Source organism: Bos javanicus, chromosome 15 (assembly GCF_032452875.1).
Source record: "Bos javanicus breed banteng chromosome 15, ARS-OSU_banteng_1.0, whole genome shotgun sequence".
Taxonomy (NCBI): Eukaryota; Metazoa; Chordata; class Mammalia; order Artiodactyla; family Bovidae; genus Bos; species Bos javanicus.
Genome location: NC_083882.1, coordinates 27,615,354 through 27,633,222, shown reverse-complemented (window position 1 = coordinate 27,633,222; position 17,869 = coordinate 27,615,354). Strand labels below are relative to the sequence as shown.

The 17,869-nt window shown below is 44.5% G+C and overlaps 1 protein-coding gene across 5 annotated transcripts in view; it reads left to right on the top strand.

The window, feature by feature from the left end:
- Nucleotides 1-17,869, top strand: part of SIK3 (SIK family kinase 3) — a 267,644-nt gene that overhangs the window by 223,390 nt on the left and 26,385 nt on the right. For all 5 annotated transcript variants that reach the window (XM_061440398.1, XM_061440397.1, XM_061440401.1 and 2 more), the window contains 7 exons: nucleotides 11,466-11,584; nucleotides 12,131-12,241; nucleotides 12,468-12,611; nucleotides 13,049-13,126; nucleotides 13,558-13,667; nucleotides 15,031-15,184; nucleotides 15,409-15,564. In XM_061440398.1, the coding sequence (XP_061296382.1) occupies nucleotides 11,466-11,584; nucleotides 12,131-12,241; nucleotides 12,468-12,611; nucleotides 13,049-13,126; nucleotides 13,558-13,667; nucleotides 15,031-15,184; nucleotides 15,409-15,564 (872 nt within the window). The remainder of the gene's footprint in view (nucleotides 1-11,465; nucleotides 11,585-12,130; nucleotides 12,242-12,467; nucleotides 12,612-13,048; nucleotides 13,127-13,557; nucleotides 13,668-15,030; nucleotides 15,185-15,408; nucleotides 15,565-17,869) is intronic.

Here is a 17,869-nt window from a genome sequence, read left to right as displayed (position 1 = left end):
TGGATCCCTTCTCCCCTCCACCCCCACAGCGTGGCAGAAGATTTTCACTCAAGTCTTACCAGAGGTGGCTTCAGACAGCGGATGCTGGTGAATAGCTAACCATAGCGTCAGCCACGTAGTCTGTTAGTGCTTAGAAATAAACTGCACAACATCTTCACTACTTAGAAAGAACTAATATTTATAGCATGGTATAAGTTAGCAGGAAAGTTTAAAGACTCAGAGAATACCAACATAATTATGCTAAACGTGATCAGTCTTGAATCCTGGACAAGTAATTCCCTAAATAGGAATAACATTTTTTGGTAAGATTGAGTATGGAGAGGAACAAGAACGCCGTCTGGGAAATGAGCGGACCGTCGCCGTGCTGCCAGCGCATTCCCTCTGCCCTCGGGGACAGGCGTGTGCTTGGCCTTGCCCGCCACCAGAGGCCCAAACCCCGGGCCCTCAGAGACCTCTGGCGGGATAAGCCATGGAGAAAAGGAGCTCGTCGGGTGCTTTTGTCTTTGCTCAGCTTAGACGTCCTTCAGGTACCAAAAAGGTTCAAGTTCATGTAAAGGAAACCTAGAGTCCGTCCCTGAGTCCTTCTTCTCCTTACATCTCTAGTTTCTGGACATAATTGTACTTCATTAGACCCAAAGTGAATTCTTTATCTGGAGGCTGGAGCCAGCCACTTTGCAGCCTGTCGGGTCTGCTGTTACTGTGCTACGGAAGATTATGTAGTTGGGGGAGTCCTAAAGAACAGGGCCCTTTTTTTCCCCTCAGGCTGTTTGTCATAGACCTGAACTGAGTTTATCCATTTTTCTGCCAAAAGGGTCTAGAAACTGCAGCTGAACCAGTGTCATTTTTTTAAATGGGCACTTGGGTGGCAGAGTAGGGAAGGCCCCATCGTCTAGCTTCTTCTAGCCAAATTGAATTCCAGAATATGTACAGCTGTGTGGGAGGCCATACTATACAAATGGATATAGTTAGTTCAAGAATTCTAAGCATCTCTTTATTGTCAGTAATGTGTGGAATGAAGTTCCCTTGCAGTTAGTGGATATTTCTGGGCCTGGTCTTGTTTGTTTGATACAAACTTCCCTTCATGGACATCTCGAGATATACTGAAGACATGCTTTCAATTTGGAATGACAGGGGTATAAATTTACAAGGATTTATTTGGGGCAGATCGGTTTCATACCACCCGGTTCAGTAACTGTGTATCTGTCTTCCTCTCCTCGCCCCTAGAATGCAGACTCCTTTGTATCAGGACTGTGTTTCACAGGTACAGCAGCATCCTCCATAAAGTTTAAAGGTGACTGGCATGGTGTAAACATTCAGTAAGTTTTTCTTTAATGAAAAATCGAATCATCACCACTTACCTGTAGAATCTTCTGTCAGACTCTTGTATTTTATTATTGTTGATAAAGTGATAGGTAATTCACTGATGATCTGAATTATTAACTGGCTTTATGTACTTTTGTTATATAGGTTATTATATAAATGACCAGGTCAAGTGACTTCTAGTTCAAAAAGGATTTGATCTGCAATCGAGTTGGCTTTCAGTGTCTTAAGTAAAATATGTTTGATCTAGACTGGTGTTTTTGGGTTAAACTTCTCAGAGCGTTCCAGAGACCAGTTAGGTATTGATGAAACCCTGAGCCTAAATTATAGAAGTTAAAACTTGCTGTTTGTTTTGAGTTTCTGCAGAAGGTGAGACCTGACCTGGCCACGTGTGTTTGCAAATTCTTTGTCTGATTTCCGCTCCCGCTGAGGGAAGCCAGCAATGTAAATATTTTGAGCATCAAGCTCAATCACTACCAGTATATTTTTAAAAACAGTGAGAGGCCTACTTATTAAAGCCTAGTTTGTCTTATTCACCAGTTATACCACCTATTAGCAAATATAGTAAGATCAGTCATTTATTTAGCTGAAGGAAAATTAATTTACAGTGGAATAAACTGTACTGACGGCAAGTATGTAGAGATCTCTTGTGGACAATATTTTTACATCCGTATTGATTAAACGTCATTTGTGACTTAATTAATTGTAATACTGCATAAGCATTTTATCACTCAGAACGCAAGACCCAGGCTTACATAATGCTTCTGAAGGAGGCTACCGTGCAGCTACTGCCAAAAAGCTTCCACTTAGATGCAAACAGCTTGGCCCTGATGGGCTTACTCATCAAGAACCACACAACATCTTGCTTGGCTAAAAGCACTTTGTTTAGAGGGATTGGGACAGGAGATTAAAGTAACTCACCCATCAGTCTCCATATACTCAAGGACTCAGAGTCCTCAGAGCGGTTCTTCCATACCTTTTTAAGGAACACTCTGCTACTCAGGGGGGGCTTCCCCAGTGGCTCAGAGGTAAAGAATCTGCTTGCAAGGCAAGAGGTGAAGGAGACATGGTTCGATCCCTGGGTCTGGAAGATTCCCTGGAGGAGGAAATGACAGCCCACTCCAGTATTCTTGCCTGTGATTGCACCTAAGACAATAGAAAACCAGGAGGTAAATATGGGTGCTGCCCTGTTATTATTATCCTTTCAGCAACACTGTCTCCTCGCTTCAGCGTCCCGATACAGGAAAACAGAGTCGGGGAAGATGTCCTAGCTGGACAGTAGCTAACAGCCAGCCACTGAGCACTTTCTCAGTACTAGACACGGTTGCGTTAGCCTGTCAATGTCTCATGTTTAAAACAGCCCTATGAGGCAGGCTCCGATTATCACCAGACAGAGAAGGCATCGAGGCATGGTAAGGTTAAGTAACACCCCCGGAACCACCCAGTCAGGCAGCGACAGAGCTGTTGGAGCCCCTGCAAGCTGGCTTCAGAAGCCACCCAGATGCTTTGATTGTATTTTAATCCTCAATGAGTACATTTCTGACGAGTGATTCCAGGTATCAAGAGAGTTCTGGGATGGATATCTTTGCCCATCTGAATTACTTACAGAGGAAAAAAAAGTGTTAGTGTCAAGTACTGTGTATTGGATTCTGTATAAGTGAGCCAGAGTTTTCTTCCACTATAATGGTTCTATTAGGACTTAAAATATATTTGAATAGTAAGATAGTATAAATGACAAGTTTTTATTTTAAAGATGTGACCTGCACATTGGACAGCCTCTAGGGTAAACAGTGGAACATGCTGGGGTCTTTTCAAGGTCAGGGCTACAGGTAAATGTAAGCCTCCCCCAGCCCTTAAGCCAGAGACTCCTAATTTCTAAATCTTAATTCTGGCAGCGTCTCAGCCACCTAGAAGAACAGTTGAAAATAAGGAAATGTCAAGAAATAGATGTTATTTTTCTAACAAATGGAGATCTTTGGGTCAAACACTTCTTTTCTCCTCAGTCTGTCTCAGGTTGATAAACTTGTTAAACTCAAAGAGAGAGCCTCACCGCCTATTTACTGATTCCCAACAGAAGCTTTCCCCATCTGCACCCACCAGTATTTGCTACATTGTGCCAAGTCATCTCCCTTTGACTCTGTTCAGCCACAGAAAGGGTATCATAGAATATAGATGTAAGGAAATTTCCTTCTATTCCAGAACATTCCAGTAATTTGCAGAAACCAGTGTTTTGGGGTAGAATTTGTATTTAAATGACTCTCTACTTCCTTGTCTAATCTCTTACTGGTGGGCTATCCTTGTAGGAATTTTACTGAATGCTCTGGTACCGGGACTCACACTTCTCTTTCACCAAAAGAACTAAAAATGTTTGGTTTCAAAACAGGACATTTTTTTCCTCAGTGTCATTTCTCTTAGAGGAGTTGATCTCAGTGCTTGTTTATTATGAGTAAACTGTTTTCCAACAGCCAACGTTATCGTGAAGTAAGTTCCATTAGAGTTAATTCCAAGATTATGTAGTTTCTTTTGTTGTGTAAAACTGTGGTATTGACTATTACTTTAAATAAAGTTAGAAATGTTTATGTATTTCTCTTGTGATAGTAAAGTATTAAAATTTAATTTTTAAGGACTAAAAATCTTCTAATACCTACAGCACCATTGTTCTAGCACTGTCCAATATAACAAAATTTCATTGTAATAACAAAAAAACCCTGTATTTTGTATGATTGTACTTAACATTTATGCAGTGCATAAATGCAACTATAGAACAGCATATTCATCGTGAATATATGTTCTTTATACATACAAATGCCTTACTGCAAGACCATGGGTCTACATTGTTTAGATTTTAAAATAAGTCACTTCATTAGATAGATTTGACCTTAGCTGACAATGGCGGTGCTTCCTTCCGCGTGTGTTAGTCACTCAGTCGTGTCTGACTCTTTGTGACCCCGTGGACTACAGCCTGCCAAGCTCCTCTGTCCATGGGGTCATCCATCCAAGAATACTGGAGTGGGTTGCCATTTCCTCCTCCGGGGGATCTTCCCAACCCTGGGTTCAAACCTGAGTCTCCTGCATTTCAGGAGGATTATTTACCGTCTGAACTCCCAGACGTGGCAAGGGTTTCCGTGGGCATGTTAAAAAAAGTTGTTTCTAGGACTCAGTCCACTAGCAGAGTGAGGATTCCTAACTCTGGCCAGCTTCATACCAAAAAAAATGTATCTTGGCGCAAGCACTTATGATTTTCTTTTTAATTTTAAGCCTTAATTTATTAATTCAGTATGTAACTCTTATCACAGCCATGTTGCTTCATACAGAATTTTTCACTGTGGGTCAGTCATTGGTCTTGTTCTGTTTGTTATAATAATATCAGTTCTCTCCCAGACTGGTACTTGAGCTGGCCAAAGTGAGTGGATAATAGAATCAGGCTGTGTATCACATTGTATTCTTGTTCTGAAAAGCATAAGAAATTAGTGCCATTTAACTTTAAAAAAAAATATGAAGTTAAGTCATTTTCATGGAAACAGACATTTTAGCTAGTTTACTTTTGTTTCTTTTTTGGATTTTTGAGATTTGAGAAAAATAGAGCCCTCTTTGAAATTTGAATTGCTCTGGAGAATTAAACATTATTAAGAAATTGGTTAAAATTATTGAAAACAAAGAGCTCTCGGGCTAAATGTTTTGGCATTACCTTTGAACACACCTAGTGTTGACTGACTAGGGTCCTCCCAGGTGGGTGAAGCCAGTGCAGGAGACGAGGGAGACATGGGTTTGATCCCTGAGTCAGGAAGATCCCCTGGAGGAGGAAATGGCAACTCACTCCAGTATTTTTGCCAGAAAAATCCCGTGGACAGAGGAGTCTGGTGGGCTGCATGCAGTCCGTGGGGTCGCTAAAGAGTCATGCGTGACTGAGCACACAGCAGCGGAGTCTAGCACTGACTGGAAAGAGGATGTGAGAAACCACACCATGCCCTCTTCCAGCACCTGTAAGAAACACCGGCTTCCTGGGTAACTGCTTCTTGCATGCATTCTCCCCGCGCCTCCTGGCACACAGATGTCTTCTGTTCCCCCAGCTCCAAGCAGTTTTATGTGGTCAGAAAGAATCTATGACTCAGTTCCTCTCAGACCACTCCTCTGCCCACAGAGCTGAAAATGATTGCTTTGTCATGTCCCATTCTTTGGCAGCACATGAAGGGCTTAGGGACACTTGGCATTTCCTCCATCAGAGAACCAGCCTAAAGATTCTGAGGGCCGGTTCCCTGAAGTTTTGCCTGCCCCTTCTGCCTGTCTCTTGATTCCTTGACTGGGGAAGCCTGTGGTTGCCAGCCTTCCATCCCCACCCCCACCGCCATGTGACGACCAGGGCGCGTCAGCCAGGCTTGCTCTTCTGTAGCGCATCTCAGCCTCACCGTCATCCCTGCCTTCTCAGTTCACCCTAATGCAACTTGCTGTTTGCCATGACACTGTCCGCCAGCTAGTTCACAGCCTTCTGAATTTATTACCTGGCCTGCTTTCCATGGACTTGGCTTATAGGCGACTCTGTTGGGATGGAAACTATGGAGAGTACATGGCATTTGATTTATTGGAGGAAGAATGAAATTGATCTGATATGTTTTTATAAAGATATGCTGGCTGCTACCTAAAATATCAGCAGTTAATTTAGGTACTGTATGGGTTAAAAGCTCTGGCTTTGGCCTGAGACTGACCAGAATTTGTATCCTAGTTTTGCTTCATATTAACCTGGTCAAGTTTCTTATCTGATTTTTCATTTCTCTATTTGTATAATAGATATAGTACTAATAAGGACTAGTGTGTAAATTACATGCTTAAGCTAACTTCAAGGGTTCATTTATTTTAATTAGCACTCTGCCTCCCTCTTATATGGTGCACAAGAAATGTTAGTAATTATTACTAAATAATATTTTTAAAAGAATTTCTCCATTCCCTCCTTCCTTATGTTGTTTTTCACTCTTCTCTCTCACTTCGTTCTCTTAAGAGGGTAAAGACATATATTGATACTATTCTCAGACACATCCACAGGGTTTATGGAGAAGATCTGATCTGCCAAGAGCTGTTTGGGTTTGTTGTATCATAACCTAGACGCTATGGCTGTGTCACATGCAGCTGCCTCCTCACACGGTAATCTGATTTACACATTACTCTGGGCAGCCTCAGAAACGATTGGTAAGTACCCTCTGTGTGAATGAGACAGTGGACTCTAAAGCTACAATGGGAGACCTTGGAAATCATCTGATCCAGGCTTTTGCCCCCAGACAGTGCCACATTTTAATGTTCTGTAAAATGACAGTTGGCTGGTTTTTCCAGCTTGAAGCACGGAGAATGCCTGTTCTGTTGTGGGTTCTTGGAGTCAGATTATTAAAGTTGTTAGGAGGAATTGTAGTAGTCGCCTTGTCCAGTGCTTCTTTCGTCTGGCATCACCGAGAACTGATTTCACACCATGTGCTGTGCAGGCCCTGGTGATGCAGAGCTCAGTGAGACGTTCAGGGGCCCCAGTCTTCCTCAAACCAATACTGGGGGCCCTTTCTAACAACTTCGCAAACGCCAGCCTCTGATTAGACATTTCTAATCAAAAACAAAGAAGACCTCTCAGCCTTTTATGGAAATAGGAGTCTGCTGAAAGGATTCATTTTCTTAAGAGCAGTGGAACTTCTTGAGCATTGACAGCTTAGAAGCCAGTGAGATGGTAGTTTCTGAGCTCAATCCTAGTGTTCTCAGATTGGGATTGGATATACTAGAAGAGCAAGGGGAAAAAGCGGGTTTTTTTGCCAGGCTTGAGAAGGGCTTAACATCGCCCATTAATTATTCAAAATTAAATAAGGAGTTGGATCCTGATGACTCCATACATTTTAAAACTTTACATAGGTAACGTAAATACAATATAAATAAATCATTAAATGGAAAATTTCTAGTAACAATAAAGATACTATTTCACAGGTCAAATTGTTCTCATTTCATAGTTACATGGTTTTTTTCGAGTTGAAAGGGACCAAAGAGTTTATCGTATCCAGTTGCTTCTGGACTTAATTTTTAAAGTGAAACCTTACTCAGAATACAAATGTATAAAAGGAGTAAAATCAGCTGCGCTCCAGGTGTGGCCTCGCCTACTTGACTACCCCCGCCCCCACCTCACTTCCCTCAGGGGCCCCTCCTTAAATCCCTAGGACCTTAATCTAGTACTTTGGATCAGTTCTAATAATTGAAAAGATTTTTCCTGCGTTGAAATTGTTACTTCTAATTATTCCAGATTCCGGGCCCTGGAGCAGCGCAGTATAAACGCACTGTCTTCTGTGTGCCCTTCAGATGCTGATGAGCGCTCCCTGTGCCCTTCCTGCCTGCACCTTCTCTTCTCCCCGATAAATCAGCCTCGTGGCTTTTAACCTTCAGTGGCGTGTTTTCAAAGTTTTAATCAGGAACTTTTCTCTTACGTGATTCTATTAATATCTCTTCTTCTGTCTTGGAAATAGAGACAGAGCCTCTACTAAATATCTCAGGTGAATTTCAAGTTGGTTTTAAACTCCCCCTTCTTCATCCTTTATTTTTTTCTCCCCTTCAAACTGAATACTTTCAGCCTCTTAGAGAAAGCTGTTTATCATCAAGGTCAAAAAAGGAAAAAGATGTTAAAGACCCGGCCTCAGAAGGAATTACAACTTAGGAAGCGGTCTGAACTGAATTCCCATTTCAGGACCCTGCCCATACAGGAGTCCGCTGTCCACAAAGCCACCCAAACGCCTGTCAGCACCATGGGGCGGCCCGAGCTGGGCGCCCTCGAGTCCCCTTTCTGGCGGCATCGGGTTTCCCAGGGGGCCGGCGCTGCCCTGAGCTTGCAAGGAGCCGCTGAGAGCAGACCCCCTGGCACAGGCGGAGCCGCCTGTGCTGCTGCAGTGCTTCCATTCCATTCAGTAGCAAAGGCTGCCCTTTGAGGAGGAACAAGCGATGGGGCTGTTTTTGACATTAAAATACAGTTTTCTCTGGCATCTGGGCAAGTTGGTGTTTGTCTTCTTTGATCTGGGGCCCTGTTTTCTTTCCATTCACTTTAATGTACTGTCCGGTGGTTAGTTGTGTTATTAGGTGTGAGAGCATTTATTCCCTTTTCTTTCACCCTCTTTCCATGTTTTATGTAGAATGGTGCCTTCTAGTTTGAACATCCTTTCCTGAGCTGTATGTGATGCTTAAGAAGCATGAGTTGATAACAATACCCTGGCTTTCCGCATTTGGTCGTATTCCGCCATCTGTGCAGCAGGTGCAGAGTGTGAGGTTTCTGCTCCTTTGGGTGCTGGACAGCATGTCGGGAGCACAGATGTGGGCTTGTGTCCTTCAGTTGTTGCCACTGCAACAAGATGACTGCAGGCCCCTCAGCCTGGGACCTGTAAACACCTAGGGAATCTGTGACTCAGGGTCTGTGGGCTCCTTGCATGGACTAAAAGGTAGATGCAAAATTTTGTGTACAAATTCTTGTTTGCATTTTTCTGGAGATTTTTCAAGGCATCTGAAACCAACTAATAGTTAAGGATGACTGAAAAGAGGTTTCAAGATCCTGAAATTGAACCAGATAGATCTTCCACTCAGGACTTATTACAGTGGTGTTAATTTTGTTTGTTTTTAAGAAAATGCCTTTAAAATTCTGTTTTAAAGCAAGCCCATAACTGGCCATCATTCAGCATTGGTCATCTGATTCAGGACTAATGCACGAGATACTATATGAAAACCAAAAGAAAACAGAACAGTTAGAGTGCCATCTAGTGGTCCGAATGATAATTTCCCAGCTTTGGAATCAGGCCCAGGCCTTCTCCATACACGGGGGTCTTTAGTTTTAGCAGCTTTCTAAATCAAGAACATTTTTTTCCTCTCAGGTAATTGCAGACCATAAAGGTATGTGGTCATGCTACTTGTCTTCCACACAGATACTGCAGTTGTGGATTCTAGCCTTGCTTACTCTGGAGACATAATTTTCATAAAAGCTTAATGCTGTAGATGGCATGCATTTTATAGGAATATAGGAACTACAGACTTGGAGAGTCATACTGCATTTGATTGTACTTTTAATCATAAAGCTGGGACAGACTGATGACTGCCATAAAATCATTTTGATATAGAGGCTTTGTTTTATTTCTTTTTCAAGTTAGAATAAATTTAAAAATTGAGTAATTTGTCTTAATTACTCTCTGTATTCCTTTCATGATGGTGACATAGAATGATGTTCGCCAAATGGTGCAGAAATTGTGAGGTTTCAGAGTTGAATTTATTCAGGGAAAATATATCAGACGATTTGTATCCACATGAAAATATGCTAAGAGCATAGCTCTCAAGTCCTTACTCTGCTGTAATGTAGCAATGGTTGATCATGTTAACTTGTTTATTCTTTTATAAATGGGGCTGATAACAGTATCTAACATAGGGTTGTTGTTAAGATTAAATGAAATAAAGTTGGTAAGCACAGTGCCTTGGATATAAAAAGTCTTTTCATTTATTAAAGTCTCTTTAATATTGCTGTTGTTAGTATCACTGGCCAGTTTTTGTTTTTTTGTTTTTTTTTTTTCAGGACAGCTGTAGTAAAATGGAAACAATCTTGTATCTTATGGAGAATTTTATAGTTTTTAAAAGCATTTGCTCACATACAGTCTTGTTTGATTAGTTTCAATAAATGTTTACTTATTCACATATATTCAGCAGCTATTTATTCAACTCCTATTAGGTATAATCATCATCTTTGGCATTGCATGTTTGATACTGAAAACAGCAATAAAAAAGGCCTCACGTGGCGGGGGGTGGGGCGGGGGGTTAGACAATGAGCAGTAAATAAATAAGGTGATTTTACACAGAAGTCATTAGTGTGAAGGAAATTAGTGTGATGTCATAGGGCACGACTGGACACCTCCTTGAGGCTGATGAGGTGGTCAGGAGAGATCTTTCTGAGAAAGTTGACATTTAAGTTCTTTCCTGAATGAGAAGGAGCCAGCCACGTGAGGGCTGGGGAGCAGCCGTCCTGACTAAGGGATACAGTGAGTATAAATGGCATTGGTGGGAACGTGATGAGTATATGCACAGACTATAAAGAAGGCCTGTGCTGCTGGAGCTCAGGGAGCCCAGGGCACGTGGCTGGAGGTGAGGTCAGAGGACTTTGGACTTTATTCTGCGGGTTCTGGGTGAGCTGGGGTGTGATTCAGAGCACCAACCGCAGAGACTGGTTTGAAATCTAACCTATTGAGTGGTCTTCAACAAGTTTTTTGACTTCTCTGTGCCTAATTTTAACGTCTCCAAAGTGAGAATAATGATCGTTTCTTCCTCCTGGGATTGCTGTGAGGATTAAATGAGATCAAAATATGTGTGAAGTAGTCAGCAGAGTGTCTCCATGCTGCTGTTTTTTTATCATCAGTATCTAGGTTCAGTTTCATCACACGTGCTACCCCCACGTCATCATCAGTACCCTCAAGTTACAGATGAGAACACTTAGAAATAGAGGGTGGTTTTGAAATCAGAATATAGGCATCTTGATTTTGGAGCCATCATTCTTTTTGCAGTGTATTCTGCAACATGAGCTCCCAGAGTGACACCTCTCTGATCTGAATCTCTTTAGCTCAGAGCTCAGTTGTATGCCCCTGCGAATGTGAGAAAATTATCAGTAAAGGTTACCATGTGTGGTAGGGAGGCTCCATGCCTGTCTTCTCCCCACACCTGGGACCCTACAACCAAAAGCGTTAGCGTGCACATCAGAATGCAGAGAGGAGGAAGGAGCTGGCTGTATTTTGGGGATCTTGTAAGGCACTGAATAGCTTCAGACACTGAAACTCTTCCTTAATTGCAGCAAATGGGGCCCTACAAAATATAAGTAAATGAAATCCAGGGATTATCCCAGATTTTTTTCTAATCCGACTTTTAGTGAAGGTATTAACCAGGACCCCACTCCCCCCCACCCCCAGCCCTGAGTTGAATTTCCCTCTCCTCCACCTCTTCCTGCCTTTGCCTGGCCCCTTCTGGGGTAAGCCATGGCAGAGGTAAGGATCACGAAGTGAGAGAAACAAATGAGAAGCCAGGAGCTAGGAAGTCCACCTGCTCGCCCTGCCCGTGTTCCTCGGCCCCCGCAGCGCCTCCCCCACCGGCACTAATGGCCGGCTCCATGTCTCTTGCAGAATGTGAGCACCTGATCCGCCACATGCTGGTGTTGGACCCCAACAAGCGCCTCTCCATGGAGCAGATCTGCAAGCACAAGTGGATGAAGCTAGGGGATGCGGACCCCAACTTCGATAGGGTGAGCGGGCCTCCACTCGCCCCCGGGAAAGCCTGTTCGGGCTGCTGCAGGCTCTTTTGCATAAGATTGTAACCAGGCCAGGACCTAGAAGGGCAGGCCTGGATGCAGGCTGTTGTGTAATCCTGAAGCAAGTGAAGCCAGCAAGAAGGAAGCTCAACCAGCTGAGCTGTTGCGGAATAGTGATACCAGTTCCTGACCGCATGTCCTCACATCCGGGTCCCTTCCCGGGTCTTGGGACAGTACAGCCTCTTCCCACGGGATTGTTCACCTACTCTTATCTCTCGCTGTGCACAGTCCAACAGATCCTGCAGCATTCCTTTATTTAAATCATCGTAGCCATCCCAGGTACCCCAGGAGCTCAGGAAAATAGTGGCCTAGCCATCTTATCTGCTCCTAGCTGAGTACCCAGGGCTTTCTTGCTTAGGCTTCATCTGAGGCCAAAAATATCACAAGCTAGGGAGCATGGAACAGCTTGTTCATTATATATGATCTGCCATCTTGACGTAGTTAATTGGGAGTTTGATAGCTTGCCTTTTTTTGTTACAGTTAATAGCCGAATGCCAGCAGCTGAAGGAAGAAAGGCAGATGGACCCTCTGAATGAGGATGTCCTCTTAGCCATGGAAAACATGGGACTGGACAAAGAGCGGACACTGCAGGTACCTAAGTGAGCAGAGGCCGGGGTGGGGGCTGCTCTCCCTCTGCCCTGTCTTTCCCATGTATCCTTCTTCCTGGGAACCTGGATCTTTTCATTTTCCTCCCATTCTTCCTCTGCCCCTTGAAAAGAAGGCGCTTTACTATTCTACTATTACTTTTAAAAGAGTTTTGGTCATTGACGTGCTGTTTCACCAGGGTTTTTTGCTCTTTCCCCTTTTGTCTCGGTAGTCGTTAAGATCAGATGCCTATGATCACTATAGTGCAATCTACAGCCTGCTGTGTGACCGGCATAAGAGACATAAAACCCTGCGTGTTGGAGTACCTCCTGGCATGCCCCGAACCATGGGCTTCCAGCCGCCAGTCAACCTCCAGGTGGGTGATAACTCCAGTGATCAGATTCAGGACTAGTAACGTGGAGAGGGGTGGTGGTTATCCATCGCTCTCTAACGCCAGATCATGCTTATCCGTCGGCTTACCTGCTCTTCTTACCCATCGCCTCCCAGCTGCCATCTCTTCCTTTGTCAGAGGCCAAGCAAAGAACTCAGTCTTTCTTTGATAGAGTGGGTGGAAGAGTATTCCAGCACTTGGAAGGGACACCAATAGTTGAGTTTTTTTTTTTAAGAAAAGAAACCGTAAATCATTGCGAGAGACTGTCTTCGCTAAAGAATACTTCCTTGTAGCTTCTAAGAGCAGAGGAACCAAAAACTCAAAAGTAGAAACATAGACTTTAGCCATCAAGAATGTTTTGAAAGCCTCTATGATTTCCCTCTGGTGTTGAAAAGCCTGTATGTGTTTGTGCTGCTTTCCAGGCGGAGCAGGCTGGTACCACTATGAACATCAGCGTCCCCCAGGTGCAGCTCATCAACCCAGAGAATCAAATCGTGGAGGCAAGTAGCAGCCCCTGGTGGCTGTCAACTGAACCTACTTTCTTTCCCATAGCCTCGTTGCCTTTCTTTACTACTTCTATGTATTTTCTTATTTATTCATTTCCCCATTTATATTTGGCCGTGCTGGGTCTTCGTTGCCTCTCTGGTTGCGGCAAGTCGGGGAGCTCTTCGTGGCAGTGGGCGGGCTTCTCGTTGTGGTGGCTTCTTCTGTTGTGGAGCACGGGGTCTAGAGTGCGAGCTCGGGAGTTGCTGCACACGGGGCTCAGTTGCCCTGCAGCACGTGAGATCTTCCTGGACCAGGGATCTAACCCGAGTCCCCTACACCGGCAGGCAGATTCTTAGCCACTGGACCACCTGGGAAGTCCCCTTCCCTTCTTTCTTGTTTCTCACTCTCTCTTGTTTCTGATTTGTCCGTGCTTCCCTCGCCTCAGCCGGACGGGGCGGTGAACGTGGACAGTGACGAGGGTGAAGAGCCTTCCCCTGAAGCGCTGGTCCGCTATCTGTCCATGAGGAGGCACACAGTGGGCGTGGCCGACCCCCGGTGAGTGTCCGGCAGAAAATTCCCATCTGACTTTGAGTTCCTCCTGTGGCACATTTCCCATACTTCGTTGTATCTCCCAGATGAGATCTGATACAGTGGCCAAGACACGTGGTTAACCTCTTCAGGCTCCCTGGTAGATCAGACTTGCTTGGACTTGAGGATCACAGACCTGTCACTAGTGGAGGGTGGGCTGAAAGCCGCCATCGAGCCAGGCAATGACAGTACTTTGGTGAAGAGCATAGCATGTCTTTTCCCACAAAGACCTCAGATACCTCAGGTACCACATAAAAGTACCCCTGAAAATGCATCTGTGTTTGACAACTTTTAGAGATGCTTTTTGCCATATATTTTAATGGAAGACTCAATCTAAGAAGTGAGGACAAACAGCAGGATAGAATTTATAGATGTAAAAAAATTAAATTCAGTGAAAAAAAATTATGTGAACAAAAGTCCAAAAATATGCCAGATAAGTACCGGTTTCCCAAAGTGTTTTCCCAAAACAGCCCTTCATTGTGTCCCCTGCTTGCCCGCACACTGGAGAAATGGACTGAAGGCCAGCTCTCTTGGTTTTTGTTCAACACTTGAAGATTCTCACCATTAAAAATAGCCATGCCACTTTTCTGGCGATTTCTTCTCCTGAGTAGGGAAGAGAAGGTTGTGGCAAGAGTCCTCTTGAGAGTTCAGCTCGGAGCAAAGCTGGTTTCTTTTTTCTTTGAGTCATTTCCAAAAGAGCCTCCCCTGCTTACTGGTTTGCTTGCTCCACATTATCAGCCTACAATGAAACAGGCGATCGGGGAGCATTCTGGCTTCGCAGACAATGTCAGCTTCGGAGGGTGGAGTCCCGTGTCACCCTGTTAGTGGAAAGAGCTCTTATTTTAAAGTGTGCTATAAACCCCTCTGTCGGAACTCCACAGCCCTGCCCATCCACGGCTTATCTGCCCATCAGCCCTGATGGCGCTGACAGCATTCTTTCCCCGGTGAATCAGCTGCTACTTTGGGGCAGCCATTGTTTGAGTGGATGGCCGTGTCCTCCCTTACTTGCTGTTCACCTCCAGGCCTCGGAGACCTGAACTGGATGGGGGCCAGTGTTTCCTGTTGGCACAGAGCTGTTGGTTTTACATGAGTGGTCAGTGCAGAATGGTGATCCCCAGCCACAGATAGTGAAATGGCAGAGAGCCAGATTCCACACACCTGGCTCCACACACTTCTGCTCGCTCTGGGACCTTGGAGAGAAATACACATTTAGGAGGAAGGTAGAAAGATAAACTAAACCGTGCGGAATTTGGCAGTGTCCTCAGTTTGGGGCTCTAGGTTGTGAGGGAGAATTGTAACCAGACTTCTCCATCATCCTGTTTCCCATCAGCACGGAGGTCATGGAAGATCTGCAGAAGCTGCTGCCTGGCTTTCCTGGAGTCAACCCGCAGGCTCCCTTCCTGCAGGTGGCCCCGAACGTGAACTTCATGCACAACCTGTTGCCCATGCAAAATCTGCAGCCAACCGGGCAGCTGGAATATAAGGTATCCGACCTGGGAGAGGGCTTGCCCCCAGAGAGCTCGTCTGAGCTGCCTTTGAGAAACGCAGAGACCGTCCCCAGGATTTCAGGGTGTCCTTAGAAGGGTGCTTTCTCTCGCCTACATCACCATCATGGGATCCCTTCCTTTCAGTAGACTGGAGTACTGCTGTCTTCTCTCCTCTTTTCTCCCCACCTCACCGAACTATCCCTCCCTGTCTCCTCCTGCAGGAGCAGTCCCTGTTACAGCCGCCCACCCTGCAGCTGCTGAACGGAATGGGGCCCCTTGGCCGGAGGGCATCAGATGGAGGTGCCAACATCCAACTTCACGCCCAGCAGCTGCTGAAGCGCCCACGGGGACCCTCCCCTCTTGTCACCATGACACCAGTGAGTGGCAGTATGAAGCCCTGCTTGCTTTCTCAGAGGCTTTTTGTAAAGAGGTTTTGGAACTCAGGGTCTCCAACCTAAACGTCTGAATTTCTTCTTTCCCTCAGCATACAATGCTCAGTGTCATTTCCATTTTTTTCAGGCTAGTAGAATTTTCCAGACTTAATTTTTGGTTAGCTTCTTCACTTAACCAAATAATTTCCATACTGTATCCTGCTTCTGGAGGGATTCATCTTTGGGGAGCCTCTTGTAGACACTCGAGTAAAGGGCGGCTACTGCCCTGCCTGCTTCAAGTCAGGGAGTCATAGTCTCAGGCCCGACCTTCCTGCAGATCACATTTCCATGCCAGAGGGCAGTGGAAACTAACAGTTTTCTCTGGGCTTAATTGCTTTTTAGACTGGTTTCCAGATTTACCTTCTCACCAACTCTTCCTCCTTTGATTAACATACCTCACACTTTTGGTGCCAGCTGGATCCCTTGATGATTTGGCTTCTAAGCTGACAGTTGGCATCTCTCAACCCCATGTTTTTTAATATGATGGTCACAAAGATTCTTTTCTTCCCCTGGTTTCTGTTTATTTCTGATTAGTTTCCTGCCATAGATAGATTCATTCCTTCATTCATTTATTCATCCATTAAATCTCATACTACATTAAGGTTGAGTGCTAATTATATCCAGAGCCTTCACTGGGTATTTCAGGGCGGTGCTTCTTAAGGTGTCTCTCTAGTTTGAGGACCTTGTTTTCCCTATTATCAGAAAAATTAAAAATTTAAAACATATGAACTACAAGGCTAAATTTTATTTGGTTCAACAGAAAAAATTACTCTGTTAAGTTGCTATAAAGGTTTATAAATATTACTCTCTGTTACTTTACCTACCTTATCTTAGATCAGTAATGAAACAGTTTGTAGACTGATGCAGGTCTACTGTGCCAGTAACATGGCTGCTGGGAAAAGGGAAGAATTCATATTTACAGTTTCTGGCCTCATTGAGCTTATACTATAATAGGAAGATGCGATCCACATATGTGAAGTATTGGAGTAACAGTAAAAGACCAACGTGATGAAGTGCTGGAGTGAAGACCGTGGGCCTGTAGGTGGCAGAGGCACTTAGGAAAAGGCCAGGTCAGTGTAGATTTGGAAGGTCCAGAACAGCTTTATGGGAGGTACAGTGACTTTGTCCACTGTAACTGTTTTTGCCAAGGTCACTAATGAACTTCTGGTGGATATTTTTCATCTTTATCTTTTTGGACTTCCCAGTTGTATTAGTTATGGCTGACCATTTTTCTCCTTGAAAAATGGTCTTCTTTTACCCTATTCTTTTGTGTTTTTCTCCTAGCTCCCCTTTTCAGGTTCCCTTTCTTCTTTTTCCTAGAAACCCACAGTTCTGTCTGAGGTCCTGTTTCCATTTCATTTTACAGACTTTCTCTGAGTGATCCTGTCCACTTCCCTATTTCTGTCACTGAGAGATTCTCTGGCCCACAATGCTTTTCTGAGCCCTGCACTTCTATCTATATGATTACCAGCTACACAGATCCAGTTGGTTACTTGGCAAGTCCTCACCATTTTATTTCAGCATGTCCTCAGATGAACACGTCCTGATGCGGTGAAACCTGTGTCTCCCTCCAGGTGATAGGGAGGTGATAGGCACCATCACTCCCCTGGGTTTTCTGTTTAATTCTTCCCTGTCCCTTACTTCCCACATCAAAGCAGTTATGCCATCCCTGTAAAGTAGGTGTCTATCTTCTGTCCCATCTCCACTGCCTTTTTCCCCACTCAAGCTACTGTCATCCTCTGCCTGGATTAACACAGTGGCTGCCAAATGGGCTTCCTGGTTCCAGGCTTGTCTCCTCATCCCTGTCACCTGACATTTTCACGCTGCAACTAAAGCAGGCCAGCTTTCTAAAATATAAATCTTGTAACATCATGTCCCTGCTTAAAATCTTTAGTGATTCACCACTGCCTTCCCTCAAAATAAAGTTCTTCATGTGGTATTCAAGGCTGTTTATAACTGGCCACAGGGCTCCTCTCCCGCCTCATCTGTAGCCACTTCCTGTATAACCTGTTCCCGCCAGCCTCACAGAACCATAGTTAGGGTTCTGGAAACCCTAGAAGCATTCAGACAGTGGAATTATCCCAAAAGTTTGTTTTGTTTTATAATTCAGTTCAGTTCAGTTCAGTCGTGTCCGACTCTTTGTGACCCCATGAATCGCAGCACACCAGGCCTCCCTGTCCATCACCATCTCCCGGAGTTCACTCAAACTCACGTCCATCAAGTCGGTGATGCCATTAAAAAACGCTCTTTT